At 40.0% G+C, this 12754-nt stretch overlaps 1 protein-coding gene across 1 annotated transcript in view; it reads right to left on the bottom strand.

Moving 5' to 3' along the window:
• Positions 1-12754, bottom strand: part of VPS54 (VPS54 subunit of GARP complex) — a 45579-nt gene that overhangs the window by 9644 nt on the left and 23181 nt on the right. The window contains exons 10-18 of the mRNA XM_057380589.1: positions 12366-12473; positions 9958-10013; positions 8382-8478; positions 7560-7897; positions 5622-5751; positions 5015-5196; positions 4228-4340; positions 2887-2950; positions 828-933 (exon numbers count right to left, since the gene is read on the bottom strand). Of these exons, the coding sequence (XP_057236572.1) occupies positions 828-933; positions 2887-2950; positions 4228-4340; positions 5015-5196; positions 5622-5751; positions 7560-7897; positions 8382-8478; positions 9958-10013; positions 12366-12473 (1194 nt within the window). The remainder of the gene's footprint in view (positions 1-827; positions 934-2886; positions 2951-4227; positions 4341-5014; positions 5197-5621; positions 5752-7559; positions 7898-8381; positions 8479-9957; positions 10014-12365; positions 12474-12754) is intronic.

Here is a 12754-nt window from a genome sequence, read left to right as displayed (position 1 = left end):
TTTAACAGTCCATCTCTTAGCGTTTGTTTCCCTTCCCCTGCCCCCCACCCTATTTAAAGTATCCTTTTGGAGCTTGAATCTGTTTATCTTTCATTTCATTCTGCTCACGGTCAGAACTCAAATACCTGATGTGACCTTTGTGGGCAAAGATGCAAGTGAAAACCTTGACATAAATTAGCTGCTAGGCTTTGGAGCCTATACAGATACATATATATGTGTGTGTGTGTGTATATATATATATATATACATCTAACAGTTTTAAGGTGCATTAATGTGTTCCTTTTATTCCTGCTTACTTACATTACCTTGCAGTGTCTGGGCTTTACCAGCTTTCCTCTTCTCTAGTGAGAAATAAGTGACAAAGAGGTCCTGGTGTTTCATCACCTTTACATTTTATAACAGAACCTTCATCCCATACTATTTTTCATGCTTCTACTGACTGTACCTCTACTGATTTGTAAAAACCAAGGGACTTGTCTCCTTCCTCAATACAGACATATTTCTGTGGCCTCTGGAATCAAACTGCTTTTTCTTCAGCAGCATAAATCCTACATCCAGCCTGAAGGACAGGCAGCTATGTCAAATACTGCTAGATAATATTTCCAATATTCCAGGTGAACAAGAGKAAAGACAGCCCTCCCAAAGTTAATTCACAAAACAAATTACATCCTTAATGCCTGTGGCTTGAAAGGCTTCCTTATGGCCCAGTAACAAACACAATGATTTTTACATAATTGATATAAAATCATAAAAATATGTGAGCGTTATGAAGGGTAAAAATGTTCTCTGCACCCTGCTTGGCACAGGGGGCAKATCTGGAGTCATACCTTCAGTAAATCTGACAGGCGGGTCAGCAGGTCAGTGGTGATGGAAGGAATGTTATCCACACACTGGCAGTACTCCAGGATTATTCTTATTAGCAGCAATACTGTCCTGAAAGAGAGAAAACAGCCAAATATGTCACTCAGTMCACAAAAGATGGTGAAAAATCAAACACAGCCAGTCACATTGACAGAAAGCTACCCAGTGCTAGAGATTATAGSACTGAATAAACCCAGTAACTGATGTGGGGCAGAAATTAAACCTAGGAGAAGATATACATAGTTACAACTAATACCCATTCTACAGGGCTGTGTGTGGAAAAAGTACTTTATATGAGAGAAAACCTCTGAAAAATACATAATAAATGCTAAGGAGTCACAAACAGAGTAGGCAGCTGTGAAGAAACAGCACCAAAYATTCAAAGATGCTCAACACCTGTAATTTCTCCTGAAGTCAGCAGGCACTGTAGAATTTGGGAGCTACTGGATGGAATTAAGAAGGCTCCACATAGAGCAAGTATCCTTCTTTGAATTCAAATACAGAAGGCAGGAAAACTGAGGCAACATCAAATGTTCTGAGTAGATATTTTAACATTCCAAAAAGTTAAATCTCCTTCTTCCTTTAGGCAGCAGAGTGCAGAAAGATGATAAGTCAACTGAAAATCAACACCTGGAGAATGTTCTGTGAACACCTAGGCATTTGTGAAGAATGTATTTAATTTGATCAGATGCAATGAAACTCTGTGTAGAGGTGTGTAGAAATGAAACAAGTATTTGCAGCATGAAGCTCCCAAKTGCTTCACAGAGCTAAATATAACAAGTTTCAAGTGAGCAGAGGCAGATTATCAAACACATCATATATTAAGCAAATTTTATCCTTTAGAGCAGTGTTCCTACTCGACCTGAAATGCWCTTCAGCAGTGGTATCAGCTGGCTGGCACAGAAGTTCTCAGCCATCAGATTCTGTTTTCAAATGACAAATCATCATGAAGCAACTCACAAAATAACAGCTGGTCCAATACATTCTGCASATCACACCTTTTAAGTTTGGTGTAAATTGATGTTAGGACTCTGGGGAGTGTGATCTTCCAGGATTTACTCCCTCCCCAAAACACTGTCATGTATAATTAATGCTTTACTCTCACAGTCTCTGGAGACATAGMATGTTTTTAAATGAAAGAAATGAGTATCATACATTTTAAAATGTCTCTRATATAACCAGCTTTAAGAAACCACTTTCCAATCCAATGCAGCCAGGATACCAAGAAATAGCATATACAGCTTCTGAGATGGCCCATATCTTATTTTGAGTAAGATAACCAAGCATTCAGTAGTGGACTCATGTATTTTGGTGCTTCCAGCCTGGAGAGAAGAGGGCTCTTATTGCAGCCTTTCAGTACTTTAAGGGGGCTTTTAGGAAAAATGGGGACAAGCCTTTTAGTTTGGTAGTGATAGGACAAGGAGCAACAGTTTTCAAGTAAAGAAGAGTAAATCACAATGGACATAAGGAAAAAAAAATTTAAAATGAGAATGATAGAACAGTGGTACAGGCTGCCCAGAGAGTTGGTGGATGCCCCAGCCCTGGAAACATTCAAGGTTGAGCTGAACAGGGCTYTGAACAACTTGGTCTAGATCAAGGTGTCCCTGCTGACTGCAGGGAAGGTGGACAAAATGACCTTTAAAAGTCTCTTTCATCCCGAACTACACTAAGAGTCTACAATTTTTGCCAGAAATAACCTAGACTGCAAGAAATAACAGTGCTCAGGTTTGTGCTCAGAAGGCAAACTTGTTTTTTCACATCTGCATGTTTTCATGAAATAACTGGAAAAAAATTCAAATAAAATTATAAACTTCAGCCTAGTCATTCAGAAAAGAAAAAAAAGCATTTTAAGGTACAGAAGAGCTTGTACTGTTTCATAATTGTTGAGAACCAAAGAGAAACTAGTTTGTGAAAGGAGAGGGATTTTCAATTTAAATAAGATTRCTAAAGCTGTTAGCATTCATCACAGTTCTACTCAAGTTCTTGCCAACCAACCCACTGCTAAGAGAAAAGAGTGCATCTTACCCAACTGTTGCATATTTTTGTCCTTCAACAATGAGGAATTCAGCTGGCTTTCTTTCTTCAGTAGCTAGGCATTTTAGCAAGACAGGAAAAGGAGTGAGTTAAASCAAAAACAAGGGCAAAAAAATACTGTTTTATAAAAATGCAGTGTTTACTTGCTAAGGTTTAGAAAAAACYYACCACCAAACCTTGTAGCACTGATYTCTTTTATGGTAYTTATTAGACAGTTCATCACCCATCATAATTTTTATGACCCATAAAGTTACTTCATTATCTGCTATGGTTTTAGATCAAAAAAATCCCATAGTTCCAGAGTCATTATGGATTTAAAAACTCCAAATTCAACAGGTTACATATAGAAGAAAGGCAGAAAAGGCCACTAGGTTTTCTACTACACATTCTCAAGTGATTTGCTGTGTACATTAATATTTTAGCTTCAAATCACTTTCTCCTCAGGCTTCATTACAGAAGCTCTTACTGATGCAGTTTTTCATGCTAAATTATCTGCTTGAAGGAAGCTGTAGGAGGTTATTTCACAAGCAATGGCTGACGAACATATTTTGGTGTCATGCTCCATAACTGGAGTGATTGCTGCTTTAATACACTCTATGTACTGTGTTCCTTTTGGGAGGTCAGGGTTTCTCCACCATGACATCACTATGTTTCCTTCCTTCTAATCTCTTCCCATTTTTTGCCCCTCTCTGCACGTTTTCTTCCTCTTCTGGATCCTCACACCCTCCCTTCACTGCAATACTGGATGAGTATCCCCAAAACGTAAGAACACATTAAGCATTCCCACTGTGCACGTGGAGAAATGGGGCAGGAGGACGAAAAAGTGACTTCTCTAAGGTCAAATGAGGTTTCTGTGGCAAGGTAAATAATTGAATGAGCATGAGTTTTCCCTTCCCTGAGCAGCCACATGGCATGCTGGTTTTCATTTGAACTGGCAGATGAGACAGTGGGAAGGAGCAGCCTTTGTTTCACATTGCTCCTCAGTCCCTTGCAATTCCTCASTGGTACCATGTGGGAAAAGAGGGAATTTGTGCAGAGACTGCAAGCCTCTACACTGGGGATATTTGTATTAAAAGGCAGCTCCTTCCCTGTGCTAACGCTTCTGGGCTTTTTCAAAAATAAATAAATAATCTTTCAGCGCAGGGCATTTCAACAGCAGTAACATAAAAAATAATTAAGAAAAAGAAAACAGCCATCAACTTCCTTCTCATTCCTCCAGAGGACAGTAAGCAAACAGAGATCCAGAGTGGCAGAACAATATGTAAATCAACATTCAACAGCAGAATTTGCAGACAATAAATTCATCTCACAGTAGGACTGCAAGACACACACCTGTTGGTTTTTTCTCAGGGAGAGAAATTCTGCCATCAGACACTGAATCAACGAGGTCCTGGAACTCAGCAGGAACTTCAGCTTGCTTCCAGCGCTCATTGTCCAAAAGCAGGCTGGTTARAAACACAAAAGAGAGGAGGCTGAGAAAGAAACATCTTATCTTGACACTTCTGCTTGCAACACTGYACAACAATTTTTAAAAAGCCACCGGCCCAAAATGTTGTCAGTCAACTTCACCAGAAGGAGGAGCCCAACAATTGTCAGCAGCAAAMCAGAACAGCATTGTGCTGGGCTAGAATTCTCACAATTTGTTCATTCAATCTATACACCAGGCATAAAGGTCTTTATGACATCACTGCCAATGAAGTAATATGTAAATACTGGAATTTTAACAGCTTTTGATGGATGAGAGCAAATAGATTTGATATATGTTACTGGTAAGGCTGTTCCCCAAATGGTTTGGTTTTCTTTTTAGAAAATAGTTGAAAGTGAATTATTCTTAAACTCCTGAAACAGAGCAATCCRGCCCTTCAATGTTAGTCTCATGTACTTTCTGTAGCCATAACTCTCCTYATTTAGGTAACTGTAGAACAATCTAGTTTGAAGAAAATCAAGTCTAAACAAATTTGAAATATTTAGGTTTTAATACAATTTTTTCATCCCCTGCTTTTAAGTTTAGCTTATTATTATTAATGTTCTAGGCATTGAAAGATTGTGTTTGGCTGGCACATGATACACAAAATTATTCATGGAAGAATACAAAGATCTTCTACCCAGGTAGAGGTACCTTAGTTTTGTCTTCCTCTCCTCATGAAATCTATTCACAAATCTATTGGCTTGACTCTGAAGTGCTCCTCTCAAGGACATGCTTTTCCTGCCACAGATCTGCTCAGTATCYAAGATAAAGCCTTCCATCAAGCGAGAAAGAGTAACAAACTCGTTGGAATTCAGCTTCTCTAGGAAGCCATCCTGCATGCAAAGAAAACCACTGTAAGGACATGTAACACCACAAAAATTCAGAGACATAAAGAACAACAAGTCAGCATGTCTGAGRGCTGCTAGAGTTTCAAGAGGCACATTATTTAACTCTACATGTGACAGGGTAGATTGCAGTGCAAGCAGCTACCTCGTCACAGCCTTTTCAGCATGAAGCATCAAGGAAAGCATGTAATATTATTAAAAAGAGAAAGAAATAGGTAGAAGAAACCAACACTGCCTTACAATGATCTGTGTTAACACAGGTGTGCTCTGAGCATTWCCATGCAGAGCCTGTGGCAGCAGGAAGAATTCCTGTACTCCCATCACAGATGCTGCTCCAGAACCCTCATAAAAGCATCAGTCTGGAAGCAAATGCTCACCAAGGCACCACCAGCAGTCTGACMCAAGCTCCTCACCTTTGCTCTTGCCATGAGGAACTTGACTGAACGATCGTGGCAGATATCAGATGCGTTATAAAGTAACTCCTGGATGTTGTTTGCCAGCCTGATCAGCTCCAGGTCAGTCAGCTTCATGTCATCGCTGATCCTAAAAATGACAGAACCAGTTGGTTGAGTGTCAGTTTATAGAGAAAACCGTATTTTTGCACACAGGTTGAAGAAGGAAAGAGCCTTGCAGCAGCTGTCAATCACCAAAGTCACTTTATACAGACGAGATCTTCTAAGCTGCTGCCACTGTCCTGTCAGCCCCTGTAGCAAGGAAATGCATAACTGCACATCCTTTTCTTTTGAATCCACATTCTAATTGCTATTAATGCTTATGAGTAAACAACATAGAGCCGTTACTGATACAATAAATATAATTAACATTACTGAGTTAAAATTTACCCAGCTCCTGTAACACTGCAGCATCACAAGCATATGATAGATAAAACACAGCATTTTTCTTCCGATGCAAGTGCAAAGCCTAAAATAGATCCTCTGCACTCCCCCCAACTTTACTCTACAGGCTGTCATTCTATTACCTCTTTAGACTTCATGCTCTTAAGTTGGTGCTTTTTAAAAAAACTTCWAGGACTTGTCTACTGTTTTGAGGCCAGCACTTAGCACATCTCTGCTGTTCATGGTTCATGAAGAACACAATCTCCTGGGACAGCTCAAGGGACCAACAGCATGGGAGAATTTGGGACACTATGGGGCAGCAAAAGCACTAACACTGKGCTGTGTATTTTTATTAGCCTGCTCCAAACACAGAGCAAAGGTGCAGAAAAAACAAAACCAGCAGTGTGATGAAGCAAGTTCATTTTAGAATGAAGTTATGCAACCAGCCTCAGAAACAACTTTACTCCTCAGRATCTCTAGCTGGATGGTGTATTTTTAGCAAACCTGGCAAAGTGCTCTAGACTAGTTTGGATCCAACCCCCTTYYCTTTYCCTGCTCTTCCAYRCAAYCCTGGAGTCCTCTTCACATTTTATTTCTCCTCCAGCACACGACAGATGTTCAGACATACAAAGGCCTGTGTTTTATGCACAGCATATTTATTTTAAATCTATCTCCTTCAGCCAGCACTGTGATTTGGGGGGAAAGGTCTTTATCAAAACTAACAGCTGCTTCAACACATACATATAGACACTCAAGGGCTAAGGGCAGGCCACTTGCTGTCTTTCATCTTTCAGCAGTGTAACAAGTGGTATTTCAATTTTGCTTCACAGAATTCTGTACCCAGACATGCTGGCTTTTGAAGTGGTTCGTGCCCCAAGTCCCACACATCATTATGCCTGGCTCTTTTCAAAAGGTATCTCTGAGTTGCAGCCACAAGTACATAAAAGGATGCCAGAAGGTGAGAACTGTAGAGTCTGGAGCACCTCAGGGCAGCACTGCCTATGGAACCAAAGCACTGAGGTGGATTTATTTATTTATGCAAGTGAAACAATTGATGACAAACAGGGGATTTTTCTCTAGAATCCATCAAGGTGTATTACACCAAGMCAGCTTAAAAAAAACCCAAAGAAACAAACAAAAAACCCAGGAAAAATWACAACAGGGAATATGGACAGGGAACAGATATGATTCTGTCTGCTAAAGGTATGACAAACAATCTGTCCTTCATGGACTCACATCTCTCCTGCTCTCTACTCAAGTGGTCTCCCCTGAAGAATTGAAGGAGAAAGGGCTCTTTTCTGGAAGAAGTGGCATAAATCAGTCCCTGTACCATTACACACAGAGGTGAAAACAAGGCAAACAAATGAAACAAAATCTGGGAACAGTGCACTCTGATGGCAGCTCTAGGGGGAGAGCCACTAAACTTCGCCTACTTAAAAAGCACAATCCTCCAAAGCCATTTTTGTGACCAGAAACACCCTCCTGCACCTCACCACAGGCAGGGTGCTCACTCACATCATTTCCACTCCTCCTGGAGTGACAGAAGAGGACGTGTGCTCCTTGCTGGACGAGGAGTCGGTGGTGCACTCGGGCTCTGAGACAGAGTCACTGCTGCAGGGCTCGCTGTTGGGGGAGCCATTCCTTTGGGAGGMTGTGTCACCTGCTCCAGCCTGGAGCTCGCTGTCACCAAAGGCATCACTGATGAACATCCCCTCGTGGGTCAGGTAGGCCACCTCGGGGTCCACCGTGCTCTCCTTCGCAGAGTTCTTCTGCAAAGTGTCCTCCAGGTCTCTGTTTTTTTGGTTCTTGTCTAGAACCAAGAAAACCACGCTACGGATAGTATTTAACGTTGCCTAGAATGAAATATAACCTTTATTACAAAAAAACACCCCAACACCCTGTGCCACAAGCTTGTGCTAGAAAGAGATTATCTTTACCCACAAAATTAAACTCAAGCCTGGCTTTATTTTCTGTTGTTGTGTAATTAGTATTTGCAGGCCCAATTGTCTGACGGCAACCAGTATGTGACATTTCTGAAAAAGGTGACACAAACCCCATTTGGAGCAATCTGACACATACAAAAGTTCTTTCCTAATCCCTAGCACCTTAGAACAGAAGTAATCAAGCAGCAAGAGGTATTATCTCTTTGCCACTACTCTCTGTGTTAGCACTGATCATATTTGTCCTAGACACCAATATTTGCATTTCCTTCCTTCCTTCAATCAGAAGTTTGAACTCCACATGAAAAACCAACATCTTAAGACTTCAAATGGAAGAGCAACTTCATTCCCTTTCATGTCTGAACCATGTGAAGTTCTTTATAAATGAATGTCTTACCTTTATTCTCTTGAGGAAGATRGTGAATTTAGAAAAAATATTCTTCAGTAAATCAAACCACTGAGGAAAATTCATCATCCTCATCTGGTCTGCAAGCCTAAAAAAAGAGCAGTATTCAGCAAACAACAATTGTTTGCTGGCCATGATGCCTACTGGCCCATAAAGGAAAAAGACATCCTTTAAATGGAATTGTAAATATAAGGGAAACTGTGTAGACYTTCATCTGGCAAAACAACAGATATCACCTAAACAACAGTCATGATCAACACAATGTAAGCAGAGTGGGGGAGGAGGGATATAGAATTAGATTATACTATAAGAAAATGGTAAATGTGAAGCTTTCATTTAGTTCTTTCCTTGGTACACTATTCTTTTCCCTGGGATAAGTACGTGTTACCAAAAAGGAAAGGGGTTAATAACATTTTCACCAGTCACATGGGAGAAAAAAATACAAAAAAATTACATTAAAATACTTCTCAAGTGTTATAAAGCTGTGTTATTAAGCCCATTTAAAGGCTTATTTTGCAAGGCATTGCAATGAGACCACTTCTGCTATTAAAGTACAAGTCAGCTGTTTGTGGCAAAAGGGCAGAAAAGTCATTGAGAGAACAAAAGTTAAACCCTGTAACACACAGWTAGGACTCAAGAGCAGCAGAATAAAAACACTGGAGAATGGTGTCCAAATATCCAATGTTTTTAAATTACCTCCTGCCCAGTTGTTTCCCAGTCTGGGTGTGAATCCCATGCAGGTTCTGCAACTCACTTTGCTTTATCAGCTGGATTATTTTTATTATCTTGGGGTAACTTTGCTGAGTCAAGTGAATCATAAAGCCATAGAAAAAACAGAAACTGGCAGRGGCCCCTGGAGCCTCCAGAGATGCTTTGGCCAAGCCCTGCTCAGGCAGGTCCAGCTACACTGGGCTGCTCAGGGCCCTGCACAGTCAGAGCTTCACCATGAACATGGATTATACAGCTCCTCTGGGCTTGTGATCCAGTGTTTGACCAGCCTTATGGGGAACAGATTCTCCCAAAGATTCAATTGGCATTTCTCATCCTCCACATTGTGCCCACTGCCCTCTGTGCAAACTCTGAGATGAGCCTGGCTCCAGCTCCATCTCTGCTCTGGAATTTGCCTTTGTTGGGCTTGGTGAGACTCCTGATGGAGCATTTGTAGGGCTGAAGYTGTCTGGTCTCCTCTCTGGAAAGGTCCTGTTCTCATCATGGGAGAGGAACTTCAACTAATGGCATGTTTTAATACAAAGTCCAGATTATAGCAACAGGGAATGCCTTCAAGTGGATATATATTCAAGAGAAACATGCTTCATGTAGTGAGATTCACAGAATTTTGGTATTTATTTCAATGGTAAGTTTAAGGTAATACTAGAATCTGCATGAGAAGGAAAACACAGTATCCACCCAGAGGTGGRCAGAAGCAGTGTCTTAAGATGCAAGAGAAGCATAATCCTTAATTACAGGGAAATTTAAGCAAAAATCAGAACAGTACATTTATCTATGCTAAAAAAACACACTATCCCCACTCACCACCAAAAAAAAAAAAATCTGGTTGCATACTTACTTAACAACCACTTCTGTATCTATTTCTTCTATCTGCGATACCGTATTAACCACACACTGTCAAATTTTAAGGGGAAAAAAACAAAACAAAAAAAGATCTTAGCTTCTTTCTAACCACTGCTGAGTTTCATAACACACACATTAATCCTCAAGTTAAATAAGGAAAAGTAAAATAAGAAAAGAAAGACATATTTGTATCACTTAAGAACTTGTTTCTCTAAAAACAAACAAACAAAACAAAAAAACAAACCCAAAAGAAATTCCCCAAAGCAACTGGTGCATACAAAACCAGTCAATCTTCAGGTCTCCAGTAAAACTAACTTTCATTCCAAACACATCTCTTGTTTTACAGACATTTCACTGATCTCYTTTCCCATCACTTGTAAGCAAGTGTACAAATTAACTCCAAGGTACAAATCAACTCACTGTGACTGAAAAAGGGCTTTCCTCCCAAAAGCCAGTCAATAAACTGAACAAATGAGTCAGTAGAGTGTGAACTCATCTTGCCTTTAAGCAAATTTATACAATCCCAGTGATGACTGAGGGCTGCCATCTCAAGCTATGTGTGTTTTACCTGTGTTTTGAATAATGGTGGTCAGTACAGAAGCCTCTGAAGAAGAACAGAACCCTGTTCTTGAGTTATGTAATGTGCTCAGTGCTTACAARCCTCTGCTCTTACACCTGCCTGGCAACAAAAAGCTACTAAAAATCACTGACCAAAACAGCCCAGCAAGGCATTTGAAGAGGAAGCACATTTGAGGTGTGGCAAGGAAAGAATTTCCTTTATTATGGAAAAGTGCCCCTAAGAGTTGAGAACACAGGCCACCCTACAAAAGCATTGCACAAACTAAGCAGAAATAGTTAAATTCTGCCTATTTTCCTTATTCAACAGAAATTTACACTGGAATTTGATTAAACTTTGTGTACTATTAAGTAGAGGGGAAACCTGAAAAATCCAAGTTAAATTTTTCCACAAGAATGGGAAAAGCATTTTAAAACTGAGAGTGAGTAGAAAAATAGGGAATGCTACCTGTCTGTGATATGACCAAACAAAGAATTTGATGGGAAAAAAAAGTCTCCTTGTAACTGTTGACACAGGCAAGTGAAGGAGCCACTGGAGACTGCCAGGCAGATGGACAGCTTTATCCTGGTTTTATTCATTAATTCCTTTTTTTTTAATTTAGTAGCAATATGGGCCTATCCCCACCCTGCACAACCAGACCAACAGAACCATGGGGCTGCAATGTGAAAGAGACTGGAACAGCCAAGCCTGGCTTAAAACAAAACCTTCAAATAATGATATTAAAAAAGAAAATCCAAACTTTTTAMAGCTATGTTCCCAACCCAGTTCACAATGCAGGTGTGAAATGCAGACTATCCTATGAGGACAGCAGATGCCCAACCCAGCACTCATCTCCCCGACTTTGAGATACAAATCAGAGGGAATTCATAGCATATCAGAGCATAACTCTTGAAGTAATCMCCTATCTTTAGGGGGAAAAAAAACATTGTTACACAATGTTCTCACATATGTGGGCAAACAAAGAAGATGAGTAAAATAAGAAGCACCAAATGCACACTCAAAGTTCAGTCTAAGCTCTGTTTGCAAACAAAAGCCATCATGCCACTATTCAAATTAGCCAATGTACTTCCCCCACAGAGGTAATCTGAACTTTGTTCAATTATTGGTTTTAGTTGCTTTTATTGATTAGGCTTTTTGGCATGGAAGATATGCTGCCCTAAATGGCAAACCACCACACCAATGCAGAAAGGTATTCGGGCTTTAATGCAATTTTTTTTTAAAGGTAAGCACTTCTTCTACTTTCTCCATTACTTCACCTTGCTCTCTCAGAAAAAGGCAAGGATATTTTCCAACCTTTTACCACGTGCCCACACTAGGTCTATGCTAACATTAAGGCAAGCAGTATTTTCTGTACCATTTGCTGGGGATTCAGTTGTTTAATCTGGCAAGCTCTTCAAATCTCTTTTATGTGTTTACACCAAGAACTCGAGGGTTTTGCCTTTTAGAGGGTTGTGGGAGAGAGGCTTTTAGTGTGGTTTTGGAGTGTTTTGGAGTGTTTGTTTTGTTGTGGGTTTTTAATGAAACGTAGTGTTATGACACAACTCTACCATTTGGGAGAGCCATGTGTTAAGAGAAAGGCAAGTTCAGAACAATGGTAATTTTACAGACAAAACAGGGAGCTTATGTTACCTACACTTTACAAAAAGTCTTTTCTGTAAAGACCTCTGTGCTTCAGGGAGCCCTTAAGTGTCTGCAAGCTCAGCTGCTCTAAATGAGAGACCAACAACCACTAAAAATCTTAATCAGAGCTATTTTTAACAACTAAAAAAATAATTTTCAAGGGGTTGGGGCAAGCTTGTCAGATACATTGAAAAAGTCTGGCTTACCTGTTTAATTATATTCTTTGCAGTATTAATCATTTCATCTCCATATATTTCATAAAAATTTAGCTTCCTTTGTTTTAGAAGTCCGAATACCAGAGATACAAGTCTCTCCTATCAAGAAAAAAGAAAATTAAAAAAAAAAAAAAAAAACACATGAAAAATATCAAGGTGAAGAGAAAATTTTAAGAAGATGGACAGCAGTAAGAAAGTTCATGTATCAAGCACACAGTAAACAGCATTTAGGTCAGTCCAGTGCCTCRGGACTAATGCCAAGCTTTGCTTATACAAAAAAGGGTTCCCTGAGGCAGTACCAGCTGAGTCCCTTTCTCCCACCCCCTTTCCTGCCCATTCCTCAAYTGGGCTCATTCACAAGTGCTTAAACCCATGGATAT

Source organism: Malurus melanocephalus, unplaced genomic scaffold, assembly GCF_030028575.1.
Source record: "Malurus melanocephalus ecotype Western Australia unplaced genomic scaffold, MMel_1.1 scaffold_462, whole genome shotgun sequence".
Lineage (NCBI taxonomy): Eukaryota > Metazoa > Chordata > Aves > Passeriformes > Maluridae > Malurus > Malurus melanocephalus.
This window is presented reverse-complemented; position numbering and strand designations above follow the sequence as displayed.